The sequence below is a fragment of the Zalophus californianus genome, chromosome 1 (genome assembly GCF_009762305.2).
Source record: "Zalophus californianus isolate mZalCal1 chromosome 1, mZalCal1.pri.v2, whole genome shotgun sequence".
Classification (NCBI taxonomy): Eukaryota; Metazoa; Chordata; class Mammalia; order Carnivora; family Otariidae; genus Zalophus; species Zalophus californianus.
In genome coordinates, this window is record NC_045595.1 from 49,193,986 (window position 1) to 49,213,168 (window position 19,183).

Below are 19,183 nucleotides of genomic sequence, written 5' to 3' on the forward strand. Positions count from 1 at the left end.
ATTGGATCATATGGTATTTCTATTGTTAATTTTTTGAGCAGCTTCCATACCGTTTTTCACAGTGGCTCCACCCTTTACCATTCTGACCAACAGTGCACCAGGATTCCTTTTTTCTTCACATCCTCACCAACACTTGTTATTTCTTGTCTTTTTTATTTTAGCCACTCTGACAGGTGTAAGATGCTATCTCATTGTGGTTTTGATTTGCACTTCCTGTTAATTAGAGATGTCAAATATCTTTTCATGTGTCAGCCATCTGTATGTCGTCTTTGGAAAAATGTCTATTTGGGTTCTTTGCCCATTTTTTTAAATCAAATTGTTTTGTTGGTATTATTGTACACATCCTTTATATATTTTGGATATTAACCTGATATATATATATATATATATTTGGATATATCACTAATAAGTCATCTATCACTTAGAAATATCTTTTCCCATTCAGTAGGTTGTCTTTTTGTTTTGTTGATGATTTCCTTTGCTGTGCAAATACTTTTCGTTTTCTTGTAGTCCCAATAGTTTATTTTTGCTTTTGTTTCCCTTGCCTCAGGAGATCAATCTAGAAAGATGTTGCTATGGCTGTTGTCAGAGAAATTACTGCTTGTGTTTCCTTTTAGGATATTTATGATTTTAGGTCTCATATTTAGCTGTTTAATGCATTTTGAGTTCTTTTTTGTATATAGTATAGGAAAGTGGTCCAATTTCATTCTTTTGCATGTAGCTGTCCAGTTTTCCCAGCAGTGTGTTTTGAAGAGATTGTCTTTTCCCCATTGTATATTCTTGTCTCTCATCATCGGTTATTGACTCTATAAGTGTGCATTTATTTCTGGGCTCTCTATTGTGTTCTATTGATCTATGTGCCTATTTTTGTGTCAGTGCCATACTGTTCTGATTGCTACAGCTTTGTAGTATATCTTAAAATCTGAGATTTTGATACCTTCAGCTTTGTTCTTTCTCAAGATTGTTTTGGCTACTAGAGGTCTTTTGTGGTTCCATACAAATTTTAGTATTACTACTTATACTTTTGTGAAAAATTCTGTTGGTATTTTGATAGGGATTGCATTAAATCTGTAGATTGCCTTGGGTAATAAGGACATTATAACAATATTCATCCAATTCATGAGTATGGAATATTTTTCCATTTGTGTCATCTTCAATTTCTTTCATCAGTGTTTTCAGAGTACAGGTCTTTTACCTACTTGATTAAGTTTATTACTAAGCACTTTATTCTCATTGGTGAAATTGTAAATGGAATTATTGATTTCTCTCTCTACTACTTCATTATCAGTAGATAGAAATGCTACTGATTTCTCAGTGTTAATTTTGTATCCTGCACCTTTACTTCATTTATTACATTCATTTTTGATGGAGTCTTTAAGGTTTTCTATATATAATATGTCATCTGCAAATAATGACATTTTAACATCCTCTTTACCCATATGTACACTTTTTATTTTTCTTCTCTGATTGCTATGGAAAGGGCTTCTAATACGATATTGAATAAAAGTGGTGAGAGGGGATATCCTTGTTTTGTTTCTGATAGTAGAAGAAAAGCTGTTTTTCACCATTGAGTATAATGTTAGCCCTGTGTTTTTCATATATGGCCTTTATTACACTGAGTCATGTTCCCTCTAAAACTACTTTGTGGAGAGTTTTTTAATATAAACAGATGCTGGATTTTGTCAAATGCTTTTTCTGCATCTAATGAGACGATCATTTTTATCCTTCATTTTGTGATGAGGTGTGTCACATTGATTTGTGAATATTGAATCATCTTTGCATCCCCAAAATTAATCCTACTTAATTATGGTGAATGATCCTTTTAATGTATTGTTGAATGTAGTTTGCTAATAATCTGTCAAGGATTTTTATACCAAAATTCATCAAAAATATTGACCTGTAGTTTTATTTATTTATTTTGTGGTCTCTTTGTCTGGTTTTATCATCAGGATAAGCTGTCCTCCGGAATGTATTTGAAATCTTTCCTTTCTCTTTAATTTTTTGGAATAGTTTGAGAAAAGTTATTAATTTTGGTATTAACTTTTCTTTAAACCTTTGGTAGAATTCACCTATGAATCCAACTAGTCCTGGACTTTTATTTTTTGGCAGATTTTTAATTACTGATTTAATTTCATTACTGGTAATTACTCTGCTCAGATTTTCTATTTCTTTCTAATTCCATTTTGGAAGATTTTGTTTTAGGAATTTATCCATTTCCAGAAAATCACAAGACTTTAAAAGATAAGCTTCTTTACATGCTGGAGAAATAAAAGATAGTGCTTCAGTGTTTTCCTTACTTATTTAAACCTGAGACCCTTTCCTGAGAAACATGTTGAAAAGGATGAATGTCATCCAAGGAAAGAATATGACAACATCTTAGCTAATCAGAAAGATGGAAAGAGTGAGCTGTTAACTAACAATTAATTGAAAATATTATTTTCGGGACACCTAGGTGGCCTAGTTGGTTGAACGTCTGACTCTTGGTCTGCTCAGGTCGTGATCTTGTGGGTTGTGGGATCTAGCCCCAAGTTGGGCTCCGTGTTTGGTGGGGGGTCTGCTTAAAGATTCTCTCCCTCTGCCCCTCCCTGCACTCATGGGGGTGCTCTCTTTCTCCCTTTAAGATAAATAAATAAATAAATCTTAAAAAAAGATGTTCTTATTTCCCCCTACTTCAGTCTATGTTAAAAGTATTTATTAAAACTGCATTTCGTGGTGTTTTTGGGGGGAGGAGCCTAATGCTAGGATATTATAAATTGCTATATGAATAAGTGTAGCATTCATAGGAACGTGGAAAATATTGAGTATTAAGCTTCAGTTAAGTGGACAAACCATTTAATATGTCACATGGAGAAAACCTAGAGTGATTTCAGCCTTGGCTAACTCAAAACTCATTTATATTTTCATATACCTACCACATTTTTATGCTGTCATTTGTTTGCTGTGTAATTTTCTTAGGATCACAAAATGACCAGAGTTATTGCAGGGTATGTGTTGTGGCTTGCTTTTGATAAAATTGAGTACATCTCTTTCTAAGAGCAAATAAACCTTCTCAGGAGTACCCCACCAAACTCCTCTTATATCTCACTGGCTAGAATTGCTTCCCATGATTGTTCTAAATCAGCCCTTGCAGAAGAAATTAGGTTGGTTAGGCAAATCAGAACTGACTCAGTGAGGCTCAAAGAAGGTTCAGAACACATGTGTTTCTTTCTCTCTCTCTCCCTTTTTTCCTCCCTCTCCTTCTCTTTCTCCCTGTCTCCCTCCTTCCCTCCATCCCCCCCAACACACACATGCGCACACACACACACATTAGTGGTGTCAGTATCTGAAGAGAACAGATTTCAATTAAAGAAGGAGGGGAGAACGTTGGCAAGTAGTTGTGTCTCTGACACAAGGGGAAATAAAGTTAAACTTTTTTTTTTTTTAATGAACTTTCCACTTCTGATGCTCTTGTTATACATTTTTCAAGTCCTGGTAGGCCCAAAGACAAACTTATGTCTTAAATCTTCTTAGAGCCTTTAATAAGCTAATATACCTGGTGACTCTCCAAGAAAGACATAAAGCCTACAGTGTTCCCCAAATAATATTATTTAAAATATTGCTATTTTTTTTAAGATATTCTTTCTGGGATAACTACCTTATGAATGCATCATAGAAACTGATCTCCTGAATTATTAGTCTGAACCTGTTCCATAGTACATACTTTATAGGGGTCATAATGCCTTCACAATTGCCTTTTTTAAGTACTATAAAAAATAACAAATTTCTAAAGTAGCAGATTATAAAGTTAATCTGAGAAAATGAATTACCTTGTAAAGTAAGTATTGTAAAATATTAATATAAGAATCTAGTTGGTGGGTTCACTGTAAAGTTCTTTCCACCTTGTACTACATTTAAAATTTTTCATGATAGAAAGTTGAAAAGTAATAAAACCACAACAAAACAAAGAATAGCTTTTATATATACAACCAATAAGAAATTCATAGCAAAGAAAACTGTATTTAAAATAGGAAAAATATATGGAATACCTAGGCTAACTTTTCAATAACACTCAAAACCTTATTTTGAGAAATAGGCAAACTCTGAAGGAAACAAAGTAGACTTGACCAAGAGGAGAGAAAAAGGTAGGGAGACTCACCTTCATAAAGATTTCTGTTCCAATTTATTTATAAATACAGCATAAACCCAATAAATGTACCATCAAGTTTTTTTTTCTCAAGCTATATTAGTGATTAATAAAGTTCATTTCAGTAAATAATAATAACCAGGAAAATGTGAAGAAAAAAGAATAATTATGTGTAAAAATGTCTAACTCTACCAGTTATTAAAATGTTATCCTTTATAATTGAACCCTCGTATTGGTGCATGAATAGACAAACCAAACAATGAAATAGATTTTTAAAATCCAGAAATAGACCTAATTACATACAGAAATTTAGTATAGAATGAAGACGCCACCTCAAATCTGTGACAGAAGATAAGCTGTTGTATGTTACAAGTGAATAGCTATATGGAAAAAGATAAAATTTTGATTTATTCCTCACTGTACACCAGAATACATTTTAAATGGATTAAATCTTTTTTTTTTTTTTTTTAAGAGAAGGAGAAAGAGAGAGCATGTGCATGAGCATGAGAGTACAAGTACATGAGGAGAGGCAGAGAGAAAGGGAGACAGAATCTTAAGCAGGCTCCACACTCAGAGCAGAGCCCAACATGGGGCTTGATCTCATAACCCTGATATCATGACATGAGCCAAAATCAAGAGTCAGACACTTAACCAACTGAGCCACCAGGCGCCACTCAAATATCTAACTTTTTTTAAAGATTTTATTTATTTATTTATTTTTGACAGCGGGAGAGTGAGACAGCATGAGTAGCGGGGAGGGGCAGAGGCAGAGGGAGAAGCAGACTCCCTGCTGAGCAGAGAGCCCAATTTGGGACTCAGTCCCAGGACCCTGGGATCATGACCTGAGCCAAAGGCAGATGCTTAACCAACTGAGCCATCCAGGAGCCCTCAAATATCCAACTTTTAGAAACAAAATTATAAAACCACTAGAAGAAGACATGGGTGGAGTCTTCTTTACTCTGAGAGTGGGAATTCATAATCTAGAAGTTAAAAAAAAGAAAAAGATAATTTGTTTAGAAAAAATTTTATATTGACAGGCTACTGGGAAGATGGCAAATTAGGAGTACCCTGGGCTCACCTCGTGCAGTGTGGCCACCTGGAGAATATCCACATTGGCATAAATAACCCAGAAAGTGACCCAAAGACTAGCAGGACAGACTCCACGGCCAGATGTAGACAAGAGGCCACAGCAAAATCCACCTCCTCCGATACGCTCTTGGAAAGATCCCGTCAAAGCAGTGCCATAAGCCTGGCAGTGTGCAAGCAGCCCAGACAGGACCAACACCACTCCAAAGTGAGTCCTGCTCTAGGGAGAGGAGAGGGGAAGATAACCACACACCAGTCTGACTGCGACCCCAGCAGTGGGCTTGGGGCAGGCAGCTGGTCTGACTGCAGGCCCCACCCACCAATAAAAGCTTCTCAGGGGACAACACAGGGAAAGTGCCCTGTCGTTTGGTGCTACTTCATCTCTGGCAAACACCTGGTCTGACTCAACTCAAGCTCAAGGCAGCCCTGGACTGGCCCACTAACACCACAGGCACCAGAGTCTGCCCACAACAGAGAGGGAGAGCCATCACAGGTTGGACTGAAGGCAAACACAGCTCTCCACAACAGTAAGAAACTCCTGTAACAACACACATAGGAGACACCCCAGAAGCACCATTTTCTGGTGCAAAGGAGACCTTACACTGTGGGGCACTACAGGACCTCTTCTCCATAAAGCCACTACTTTCAAGTGCAGGAGACATAGCTGACTTTCCTAATGCATAGAAACAGACACAGCAGTAGACAAAATGAGGAGAAAGAGGAATATGTCCCAAATGAAAGAGCAGAACAAAATCATAGCAAGAGACCTAAACAAAATGGAGATAAGTAATATGTCTGATAGCTAATTTAAAGTAATGCTCATAAAGATACTCTCTAGAATTGAGAAAGGAGTGCAGGACCTCCATGAGACCCTCCACAAAGAGATAGGAGACCTAAAAAAAGAACCAATTAGAGATAATGAACTCACTAAATGAACTTAAAAATAGACCACCTGGAGTAAGTAGAAAACAAGAGGAAGTAGAAGAATGGATCAGCAACCTGGAGGACAGAGTAATGGAAAGTAATCAAGCTGAGCAGATGAGAGGGAAAAAAAAATGCAAAATGAGACTCAACCCAGGAACTCAGCAACACTGTCAAGTATATTAGTTGCATGATAGTGATCCCAGAAGGAGAAGAGAGACAAAAGGGGGCAGAAGATTTATTTGGAGAAATAATAGCTGAAAACTTCCTGAATCTGGGGAAGGAAGAGAAATCCAGATCTAGGAATCACAGAGAGCCCCCAACAAAACCAACCCAAAGAGCACCAAGACACGATGTAAATAAGGTAATACTAAAGAGAGAATTTTAAAAGCAGCAAGAGAAAAGAAAGCAGTTACATACAAGGGAAACCCCATAAGTTGATCAGTGGATTTTTCAGCAGAAACTTTGCAGGCTGGAAGGAGGTGGCATAATATATTCAAAGTGCTAAAAGGAAAAAATCTGCAGCCAAGAATATTCTATCAGGCAAGGCTTTCATTCAGAATAGAAGGATAGAGATTCCCAGAAAAAAAAAAGTTAAAGGAATTCATGACTGGGAGCAAAACCAGCCACATCCCCATCACATGAAATGCCATTGGCCTATGGGTCCCAAATCCACAGTCTAGCTGCCCTCCTGCCCAAGTCAGCATGCACTTCCTGCCACGTGCTCAATGCCAAGGCAACACACTTTCACTTATTGACAAGGACTCAAACTGACACTCTCCACCTCAAATTCCAGCCCCTATGCTCAAGTTTGTGCACAAAAGTGGGCATAATTATAACAGCAGAATGAAGCAACCCAGTGACACTAATTCTGTAGAATATATAATGGATAAAAGGAATGTACTAGGCTGAAAACATCTGCAATGAGCACATCAAAGAACAGTACATACAGCATGATTCTGGTTACTAAAAGAAACAAACCCAGGAAAAATAAAACAAGACGAAATCAGAGAGTGAGACAAGCCATAGGAGACTCTTAATCATAGGAAACAAACTGCGGGTTGCTGGAGGGAAGGGGGGTGGAGCGATGGGGTAACTGGCTGATAGGCATTAAGGGGAGAGCACATGATATAATGAGAACTGGGTGTTATATAAAACTGATGAATCACTGAACTCTACCTCTGAAACTAAAAATACACTATATGTTAATTAATTGAATTTAAATTTTACAAAAGCCCAAAACTGAAAAAAATTTATATCTACAAAATTTTATTTGGAAAATATGTAAAGAAAGAAAATGAAAAATGACCAACTGGGAATAAGATTTGCAACTTAATCTGAGTTAATATTTCTATAATAAATAGCTTTTAAAAATAGACAAGGGAATGACCAAGGTTTTATAAAAATTGGTTGCATTATGAACAGTTTACAAAAAAATAAATACAATGGCTCTCAATCATATGCTCAAATGTTCAACCTCCCCTATACTAAGAAAAATGGAAATGAAAATACACTGTAGAGGTGTTTCACACGTACCTATGTGATTGACAAAATCAGGTTCCACAGTATACTTTGTTGAGGTCCTTAGGGAAATGAACACTTTCACCCTTTGTTGGTAGGAGAGCAAATTAGTACAGTCTCACTCTAGAGGAGAATGTGTCAATATTTAGGAAAGGATACGTATAAATTTACCCTTTAACAAAGCAATCCCTAATCTCAGAATCTACCACCAAAATAGCCAAAAAATTGAAAAACAATTTTCAAAAGGCTATTCGTACACTTCTTAGACTGTTAGACAAGATATTTTAAGAATGCTATCTATATTATGGAATAAAGCAAATGAATCATCCTAATGGTATCATTAAGAACAAGGATTTTCCTCATAAAAGAAAGGAGGTAGAAGTGTAATTGTGCTGAGATTAATAAAAATAATTGTAGTCCTGAATTTCAATTGGAAGTAGCAGTATGAATTTTTAATGAATTTTATCTTACTCAAAAAACAAAAATCCTGTACACACGCTGAAAAGACCTAGATCCAATGACAGGCAGTAAGCATGAGGTTGGCTGATATTTAAGTTATTTATATAATAAATACTTGTTATTTATACACACACACACACACAAAGAAGTGTCTGCCCTGTGAGATACTAATGTGTAGTCTGAAAAGGAAAAATACAAATTCAAGCAAACTTGGGAAATTGTGAAATTTCTTCTTATAGATTATAATTTTTCTCATCACATTAAATGCTTTGGAAAAGTCTGTCAGTAAAGAAATCTAAAAATATATAATGCAGTGTCTACCAGGAACCTTTTATTTTTCAGGGGAAAGATTTGGGGTTGTAGAATTCCTCTTGTTCACTATAGAAATATGCCATAGAAAACAATTCAGGAAATATTGCTGTGAAAGTGAAATGCAATCTGTGGATAATTACTCTTCATAAAGGATCAAGAGGTCTAGAGAGAGTTAGTTATCTCATTAAGCACATGTGCTTAATGAATGCATAATTTAATACAAGTATTGTTTAGAATCTACTAAATACTAAATGCTGTGTTTGCTGTTGGGGATATAAGGGGAAAAAAGAAAAGAAAAAATTCTGGGAAACTGGTAGAGCATTAAAATATAGTGCTACTATTAATTTTATAATAAAGATTTGAAATTTTTCATGAAAATCCTTAAACGTGATTGAGGGACTAAGTGTAGGCAACCATTGCATTGCACCAGGGAGAGAGAATTAAGTTGTGATGAGTGACAGCAGGAGGCAGGATGTTTCCAGCAAAGTCAAGAGCATGAGCAAATATAACTTAACATTAGAGTTGATGGTGTTTTAAGGGGAAAAAAAAAAAAAAGCTCTGTATCTGTCTGGAACAACAACAATAACAAAATTATAGGGAAAGGTTTGTGTAGGGCCAATGTAGTAAGGAGAATGTGGGCTTTGGGTTTGGACAAATCTGAGCTGTCATAATCACTCTACTTGTAAGTGGTCTTGGGAAGTAATCTCTATTAAGGCTGACCTTTCCTATCTGTATAGTGAGGATAAATAATATTTAACTCACAAAGTAAGAATGAAATAAAGTACGCAAAGTTTCTAACACAGTGAAGGGCACTTAATGTTAGTTATTATTATTATTAGGCAGATTGGGCCAAAGTGATGAGCATCCTCATTTGTCAGGGGAAAGAATTTGAATTTTATTTTGTAGGCAATGAAGAACCATGGAAGAATTTTGAGCATGAGGGTGAGATGATAAGCTCTGTTATTTGGAAAGATGAATATGGAGGAATAAATAGATGAAGGAAGGCATCTAACATTGCATCCCGATGGAAGATGAGAAGGGCATAATGGGGCATTGATAGTGTGGCTACAACTCAGTGTTACAGAGCTAGAATTGAAAGAACTTAGCTCCTCGTTAGATAAATGTGAGAATGGGCAGTAAGAAAGGAAGGAATGAAAAATGACACAGTTTCTAGCCTGAGCACCTGAGTTGCCAGTAATACCAACCATTGAGCCAGACAAGAGATGGATTAAATATATAGAAGTATATTGAAATTCAGGTGTGGAATTCAGTTTGTTTTCTCCCGTTTTCCTTTTGATCTATCACCTCTCTAGAGTGAGTGAGCTTTGAAGATTTGAATATTGAAATCCAGTCTCTAATCCCAGCAATCTCTTTATTCTATGAGACCGCTATATTTGAGCAGCATGTTGGCTTATTACAAAAGCTGTCATTGTGATCTTTTGGGGTGTGCTTCTAAAGTTTGTCTAATACGTGAAAAAGGTTAGTGCTACCAAGTCAAATACCAAACACTATCAAAACAACTTAATATGGTAGCCAAGTGTGGATATGTAGTTTGCACAATTGTATTTGCCAAAACATTGTTTGCTTTAAGCATAAGATGAAAGTAAATGTAAATATACACATTTTACTCAACACCAATCTTTGTGTGTGCGTGTTTCTTGTTTTAATGTGCAGGACAGGAGAGAATTGGAAAAGATTCCAACTATGAACAGGAAGGTAAAGTTCAGTTTGTGATTGATGCAGTCTATGCGATGGCTCATGCCCTCCATCATATGAACAAAGATCTCTGTGCTGACTACCGAGGCGTCTGTCCAGAGATGGAGCAAGCTGGGGGCAAGAAGTTGTTGAAGTATATCCGCAACGTTAATTTTAATGGTGAGTCTCCAAATATCTATGATTATGCACATTCCTGTTAGAAATTGTTTACCTAAAAGGGGTAGTTAGAGATGGGTGGAAAAAATTGGCAAAGAGAGTAGGAGGCATAAAGGAGAAATACCACTTCTCTGATAACATCTTTCATATAATATTGACTCTTAAAACATTTGAACACTTCGGCTATCAAAAACTAAACAGTTAAAATAAACCTGAATGTGGCTTGCATTAGTCAGAGTTTTCCAGAGTGATAGAACCCATAGGATATATATATGGATATTTAGAAGAGATTAATTTACGGGAATTGGCTCACACAGTTATGGAGAGAGGGAAGTCCCACTACCTTCAGTCTGCAAGCTGGAGAACAGGGAAGTTGGTATTGTAATTCAGTCCAAGTGTAAACCCCTAAGAATTGGAGGGCTTGTGGTGGAAGTCCTGATCTGAGTCCAAAAGCTCGACAACTGGGAGTACCAGTATCTGAGGGCAGGAGAAGGCACCTATCTCAGCTCAAGTAGAGACAGTGCATTGGCCCTTCCTCTGCCTTTCCACTCTACTCAGGCCCTTCAGAGACTGAGTGATGCCCCCCAGCCTTGGGGAGGGCCACCTGCTTTATTCAGTTTACCAATTAGAGTACTATTCTTTTTCAGGTACACGCTCACAGACACACCCAGAAATAATATATTACTGGCTATCTTGGCAACCCTAGCCAAGGCAACGCAGAAAATTAACCATCACATAGGGATAAAACAAAATTCAATATAGACAGTAATAAATAAATTTAACTGTATTACAAATGATCAATGTAACCATGCTGAGTGGTTTGAGGAATAAAAAATGAGCACAGGTAGTTTTAGGAGACAATTTGACTATATGCTATAGAAGACTAAAGACAAAAATAATTGTACACAATTACTGTACAATAGCTAATAGACTTGTGGGTTCACAATTGTGAAAATAATTTATGTATGTAAGAGGACTCAGAGAATAATGAAGTATATTGTGGATAATGAGAGCCAGGTTTCTTACTGTCAGAGAAAGAAGTTACTCATGAGAATGAGAGAAAACTAGAAGGAATCTTGTGTTGTGTTTGGACAGGAGATACCTGCATGAACTCATAACTTTCCTTTTTTTCCCAAGAGTTATTTATTTTAAGAGAGAGAGAGTGCTTGAGCAAGGTGGGGGGCAGTGGGGAGAAGGTTGGGGCAGAGGGAGAGAATCCTCAAGTAGACTCCCCGCTAAGCACGGAGCTCAACGTGGGACTCCATCCCGGGAACCTGAGAGCATGACCTGAGCTGAAACCAAGTCAGTTGCTCAACTGACTGAGCCACCCAGGTGCACCAGAACTCATAGCTTTTAATATGCATGCAGATAAATAGATACAGAAATAGATGTGTATATGTTATATATGTATACATTTCTGTGTTGCCTAATTCTGGCCACTGAAAGGGCTAGGAGCAATGACACCCTGGTAGAAAAGATGACACCTAGCACCCACATCTTACTTATATATACATTCTCCAGGAAAAAAAAAAAAAAAAAACCTCTCTAGAATAACTGTAGATTCAAGGGCCAGGGCAGCAAAAATACAAGATGAGTTTGAAGCATCATGTTGTGTCAGAAAGTAAGAGTGCTCAAAACCTGATGGGGTCATGTTGAAAGAGCCCAGGAACCAGGTTGAAGGAGACCACACTTGCCAATTTGAGGGCAGTAATGAATTAAACTTACAGAATGAAACAAACGTCAGTGAGTCCATACTGATAAATAATTGAATTGAATGTGTAAATGCAGAAGAAGTATAATGTAATGACAGATGGCAGTACAAAATCACCATTTTGCAGGGACCCCTCTAATAATTGTTCCAGGCAGTAATCATTAGTGGATACTGAAATTATTGGGATAAAGTATGATCAGAAACAAGGTATCTGCATGGTCTCAAAGTACCTTCCATCAAGAAATATTAATTACAAAGGGGAAAAGAATAGCTTGAGAGTGGAGAAACCTGGAAGACAGCACCTTAACCAAATAATCAAGGTTAACATTACCTTTGATACCTTATGAAGGTTACAACATCACCTCTGAGGTCTTACTGCCAAAAATATGTAACCTCAGTCTAATCACAAGGAGGCATCAGACAAATCCAAATTAAAGGATGTTTTCCAGAATAACTGACTGGTACTCTTTAAAACTTTCCAAGTCATGACAAAGACAGAGGAGAAATTATTCCAGACAGGAAGAAACTAAGGAGACTTTAATGTAATGTGGGAACACTGATTGATTCTATACCAAAGAATATTAATGAGACAATGAAGAAATTTAATTCTCATTCTTAATTATTTTATTTTATTCTTTTCATCATGATAAGTATACTCTTTAATTCCCATCACCAATTTAACCCATTCCCGCATCACTTCCCCTCTGGTAACCATCACTTGGTTCTGTTTCTTGGTTGGGGTCTCTTTTTTTTCTTCCTTTGCTCATTTGTTTTGTTTCTTAAATTCCACATGAGTGAAATTGTATGGTATTTCTTTCTCTGACTGACTTATTTCACTTAGCCTTATGCTTTCTAGATCCATCCATGTCATCACAAATGGCAAGAATTCTTTTTTATGGCTGAAAAATATTCTATTGTATATACATACCACATCTTTTTTATCCATTCATCTATCAGTGAACACGTGGGCTACTTCCATAATTTGGCTATTGTAATTAATACTGCTCTGGGTGCCTTGGTGGCTCAGTTGGTTAAGCGTTTGCCTTCGGCTCAGGTCATAATCCCGGAATCCCAGGATTGAGTCCTGCATCGGGCTCCCTGCTCGGCAGGGAATCTGCTTCTCCCTCTGCCCCTCACCCCCTCATGCTCGCTCTCTCTCTCTCTCTCTCTCTCTCTCTCTCTCAAATAAATAAATAAAATAAAATAAATAATGCTGCTGTAAACATAGGGGTGCATGTATCTCTTTGAATTAGTGTTTTTGTATTTTGGGGATAAATACCCAATATTGAGATTACTGGGTCATTGGGTAGTTCTATTTTTAATTTTTTGAGGAAACTCCATACTGTTTTACACAGTGGCTGCACCAGTTTGCATTCCTACCAACAGTGCAGGAGGGTTCCCTTGTTTTTACATCTTCACCAACACTTATTGTTTCTTGCGCTTTTTATTTTAGCCATCCTGACAGGTGTGAGAAATTTTGATTTGCATTTCCCTGATGACGAGTGATGTTGAGTATCTTTTCATGTGTCTCTTTGGCCATCTGTATGTCTTCTTTGGAGAAATGTCTGTTCGTGTCTTCTGCACACTTTTTAATTGGAATATTTTTAGGGTCTTGAGTTTCATCAGTTCTTTATATATTTTGGATACTAATCCTTTATTGGATGTGTCATTTGCAAATATCTTCTCCCATTCCATAGGTTGCCTTTTAGTTTTGTTGATTGTGAGAATTTTTTAAATTGCATATGTTTCAAATAGTATTCTGTCAATGTTAATTTCCTGAATTAGATTATTACATTATGGTTTAAAAAATCATCTTCTCTTCTTATAAGTATAATCCATTTAAGCCCAAAATACTGTATTAGTCATTCAGAAGTTACCTTGCAGCTGGAAGAAGGGGAACCATATCCAATTTTGGAACTAATAGTTTCTTAGTTAAGATGGAGACAAAAATGATTATATATAAAATCAGAAAAACAGTTTAACTAAAAATAATCTTTCATTATAGTTTTTTCCCAATTCTACAGAATCTCCTAAAATATATAATTAAATACCCCAGAACTAAATGTGTATAAACTTTATTATTTATCAAGCAGCGCTGTTTATCATATGTGTTATGGTCAGTTTGTGGCTTTGCATTCTGGTCTGTGGATGTGCATGGCCATTCTTACCCTAGTAACAAAAAAGTTGATTTTGAAAATGTCCTTGGTGACCTTGCCCTGGCTCTTCTTCCAGGTAATGTCTGTAGACTCATTTGGTCAAGATGGTCTTTCCCACTGATGAGCCAGAGTTACTGAGCTTCTGAGATGGACACAGAGCTCATGATTACTGTGTGCCAGAACCTGTGCTAAGTACTTCACTTGTGTTGGCTTGCTTAATATTCAAAACACCAAATTGTTTAGATTCTCTTATTTTCCTTATTTTTTTATACATAAGAAAAGTGATTCATAGAGAAATTAAGAACTATAATGTTCAAAGACACGTGGATAGTGATGATGCTACATACTTGGTACCTAGGTTCCTAACTCCACAGCCTGCTCCCTTGACTACTATTTAAGTGTCTGAGAAGAAGGGTTTACTGCATCATTCCTGCTGACAGAATGGAGACTTTTTTTTGCATGTTTTAGGGAGGATTTTGATTTTTTTTGTTTTGTCTCAATGATTGTGTTCTTATGTTACTTTAGTTTGAAGTTTTTTGTACCCTTGGGAGTTTTGTTCCAGACCAGTAGAGTACAATTTAATAATTCTGAAATTTACATTTACCAAAGCATCAATGTAGGAAATAAGAAAATACCCAGAAAGTATTGTTATAGGTTCACTAAGTACTTAACCTCCTTTTATGCACCAAGAGAAAAGGTGGCTAATTTTGTCTTCATCACTTACAGCCATTTTTTCCTGCATCCCAAATGAATGCAATGACCTGAGTCTAAATTTGATTTAGTTATCTCTGTGTTGGCCCATTAACTAGATGTTACTACTTGCAGATGTAAATTTAACAAATTTGTTATCTCACATACCTAATCTTAGAGAATTGCTGTATTGTGAAACAGTTAACCTGAAGTGTGTCTATATCTACATTTGTTGGTTTCCAGAGAATGAATTGGATTGGGGTATGTTTTGTAAGGAAGACACATCTCATGTGTTCTTGAAAAATGAAGTTAGCTTTCCTTCATTGAGAGTTAAGATCTGGGTTTCCTCCCCTTGAATCTGAATGAGCCTGTGACTGATGCAGAAGTGACACTATGTGACTTCTAAGGCATAGAAGTAACGGGGCTGCTGCCTGGTACTCTTGGAACATTAGTATTATGGAAACAGCTACCATGTTGGGAGGAAGCCAAGAACTCAAACAGGCCATTTGAGGGTATTCTAGCCATATCCCCAGCTGAGAGCCCAGCTGACAGCCAGCATCAATTATCAGGCATGTGAGCTTCAAGCTGCCCCCACTGACATGAGGACCGGAGGGGTGATGTCCCCGCTGAGCCCAGCTCAAATTTCAAAATACAGGTCGTCATTATTTGGAGCACTAATTTTTAGGGTGGTTTGTTGAGTAGCAATAAACGATTAAACACAAATCAATGCTGAATTTTTGGAATCTGTGTATGGGGTGGTAAAGAGAGAAATGAGAGAAAAATACTTCTAAATACCTTGATGCAAAGGACTCTTTCATCATCTGGGCAATCTAGATCCCAAATTCTTGTCTGTCCTGGAAGAAAGGAGTTTCATTCAGATACTCTAATTCAGTAGAGGAGATTAAAGACAAATACCTTCTATCATCTGGTTTCCTCTCAGTACCCCAGTTTGGCAAGTGGCGCTGTTTCCTTCACCATTGTATACTTGTGTTCTGGCCCTGATACCTGTAGACATTTCTACAGGTGATCACTTCTCTTTTGATAACTTCTTTCTGTTCTCTGGACTTCTTTGATCTTTTTTTTTTTTTTTTTAATATAGTCTTCAAGTCTTCATTGAACATAATCCCCTTTATTCTCTTTCAAGAAGTTCAGGGATACTGTTAAATAGGAGCTATGGCAGAAAAAAACCTGGAAATAATAAGCCAGTTGCATTATAGAATCCATCAAAAAGGTCAAAGCCACACAATATGCTATTACAAGTCATCACTTAGATAAAGTATTCAGCTCTTCTGCCTTAATTTTTTTTAAAGCGTGAACTTTAATGAGAATGGAAAGGGCATGACAAGAATCATTTCTCCTAACAAAGATTCTAAGAGGAGAGAAAGATTAGGCAGTGTGTCCTAGTTTGATGAATATTTAGCTGGTGAGCTAGAGATCCTTTGGAGCCCCAGGCCTCCAATATTCTTGCTCTCTCTGCCCAGACTATGAAAAGCTCAAGTCATATTATTTAATGAATAGAAGCCATAGAATTACAGCAAAGCACATGAATCCTACTATCCAATGTGAAAGAAAGAAAGGTGAGCTTATGAATATTAATATCTTCCTGCAAAATGATAGGATTCTCACTTTCTTGCTAATAACATGTGGAATCCAGATTTCGTTTCTTCTCTTTATACTTAGAAGGCTCCATGAAAGCAGAAAGCCAGTATTAAAAAGCTGTTTTTGTTATTGATGTTTTATCTGTGTTTTTTTTTTCTCCCCTCTCTCTCTACTGGAAAAGCTTGTGTTGATGAGCATATGAAGAGCGCTTAAGAGCTTTCTGTTGTGATAAAATTGGGTGCCTTTGTGGGGCTCTGAGGATAGTATTCAGATAAGACATAGGAGGAACAAATTGAAATATTGCCCTTGGCCACACAAAGATGCACCCACTGACTCAAGTTGCTGGGACCGGAGCAGTGTTGTTCATAGATCAGTGCCCATCTTCAGAATGGCCTCTAGTCTGCTTGTTAGAAAATAAAGTTTACACTGAAGGAGAAATTCAAATAGGCTACCAGTTGGGAGAGACAACTTTGGCGCACTAAAAGACAGCCTGAATACCTGAAGGCAGGTGTTCTGGTCTTGAGATACCAGCAAATAAAACAATGATAAAAATGAAAGTCTTTCCTTTGTCCCTCCTGGCCATCTTGGCATCTACTCTTTTTTTTTATTATTATTTTGTTAATCACCATACATTACATCATTAGTTCTTGATGTAGTGGTCCATGATTCATTGTTTGCGTATAACACCCAGTGCTCCATGCAGTACATGCCCTCTTTAATACCCAACACCAGGCTAACCCATCCCTCCACCCCCCTCCCCACTAGAACCCTCAGTTTGTTTCTGAGAGTCCATAGTCTCTCATGGTTCGTCTCCCCCTCCGATTTACCCCCTTCTTTCTTACCCTCCTGCTATCTTCTTCTTTTTCATCTTTTAACATATAATACATTGTTTCAGAGGTATAGGTCTGTGATTCAACAATCTTAAACAATTCACAGCACTCACCATAGCACATACCCTCCCCAATGTCTATCACCCAGACACCCCATCCCTCCCACCCCCCACCACTCCAACAACCCTCAGTTTGTTTCCTAAGATTAAGAATTCCTCATATCAGTGAGGTCATATGATACATGTCTTTGATTAACTTATTTCGCTCAGCAATAATACCCTCCAGTTCCATCCACGTCGTTGGCAAATGGCAAGATTTCATTCCTTTTAGTATGTATTTTTTTAAATTTTTTATTGTTATGTTAATCACCATACATTACATCGTTAGTTTTTGATGTAGTGTTCCATGATTCATTGTTTGTTTAAAACACCCAGTGCTCCATTCAGAACATGCCCTCTTTAATACCCATCACCAGGCTAACCTATCCTCCCACCCCCTCCCTTCTAGAACCCTCAGTTTTTCAGAGTCCATCGTCTCTCATGTTTTGATGGCTGCATAATATTCCATTGTATATATATACACCACATCTTCTTTATTCATTCATCTGTCAGTGGACATCTTGGCTCTTTCCACAGTTTGGCTACTGTGGACATTGTTGCTATAAACATCGGGGTGCACGTATCCCTTCGGATCCCTACATTTGTATCTTTGGGGAAAATACCCAGTAGTGCAATTGCTGGATCGTATGGTAGCTCTATTTTCAACTTTTTGGGAAACCTCCACACTATTTTCCAGAGTGGCTGCACCAGCTTGCATTCCCACCACCAGTGTAGGAGGGTCCCCCTTTCTCTGCATCCCCGCCAACATCTGTCATTTCCTGACTTGTTAATTCTAGCCATTCTGACTGGTGTGAGGTGGTATCTCATTGAGGTTTTGATTTGGATTTCCCTGATGCTGAGAGATGTTGAGCACTTTTTCGTTTGTCTGTTGGCCATTTCGATGTCTTCTTTGGAAAAATGTCTGTTCATATCTACTGCCCAATTCTTGATTGGATCATTTGTTCTTTGGGTGTTGAGTTTGATAAGTTCTTTATAGATTTTGGATACTAGCCCTTTATCTGATGTGCCATTTACAGATATCTTCTCCCATTCTGTCGGTTGTCTTTTGATTTTGTTCACTGTTTCCTTTGCCATGCAAAAGCTTTTTAACTTGATGAAGTCCCAATAGTTCATTTTTGCCCTTGCTTCACTTGCCTTTGGCGATATTTCTAGGAAGAAGTTGCAGCGGCTGAGGTCAAAGAGGTTGCTGCCTGTGTTCTCCTTTAGGATTTTGATGGACTCCTGTCTCACATTTAGGTCTTTCAACCATTTGAGTCTCTTTTTGTGTGTGGTGTAAGGAAATGGTCCAGTTTCATTCTTCTGCATGTGGCTGTCCAATTTTCCCAACACCATTTATTGAAGAGACTTTTGCCATTGGACATTCTTTCCTGCTTTGTTGAAGATAAGTTGACCATAGAGTTGAGGGTCCATTTCTGGGCCCTCTGTTCTGTTCCAGTGATCTATGCATCTGTTTTTGTGCCAGTACCATACTGTCTTGATGATGACAGCTTTCTCATAGAGCTTGAAGTCCGGAATTGTGATGCCACCACTTTGCTTTTCTTTTTCAACATTCCTCTGGCTATTCAGGGTCTTTTCTGGTTCCATAAAATTTTAGGATCTTTGTTCCATTTCTTTGAAAAAAGTAGATGGTATTTTGATAGGAATTGCCTTAAATGTGTAGATTGCTCTAAGTAGCATTGATGTCTTCACAATATTTGTTCTTCCAATCTATGTGCATGGAACGTTTTTCAATTTCTTTATGTCTCCCTCATTTTCTTTCATGAGTATTTTATAGTTTTCTGAGT

General features: G+C 37.3%; 1 protein-coding gene across 9 annotated transcripts in view; it reads left to right on the forward strand.

Moving 5' to 3' along the window:
• GRM7 (glutamate metabotropic receptor 7) overlaps positions 1-19,183 on the forward strand; it is a 907,662-nt gene that overhangs the window by 595,322 nt on the left and 293,157 nt on the right. For all 9 annotated transcript variants that reach the window (XR_003518507.2, XR_003518508.2, XR_003518509.2 and 6 more), the window contains exon 6: positions 10,097-10,297. Coding sequence is in view for 6 of the 9 variants with exons in the window: in XM_027586609.2 (XP_027442410.1) it covers positions 10,097-10,297 (201 nt within the window). In the remaining 3 variants the exon portion in view is untranslated. The remainder of the gene's footprint in view (positions 1-10,096; positions 10,298-19,183) is intronic.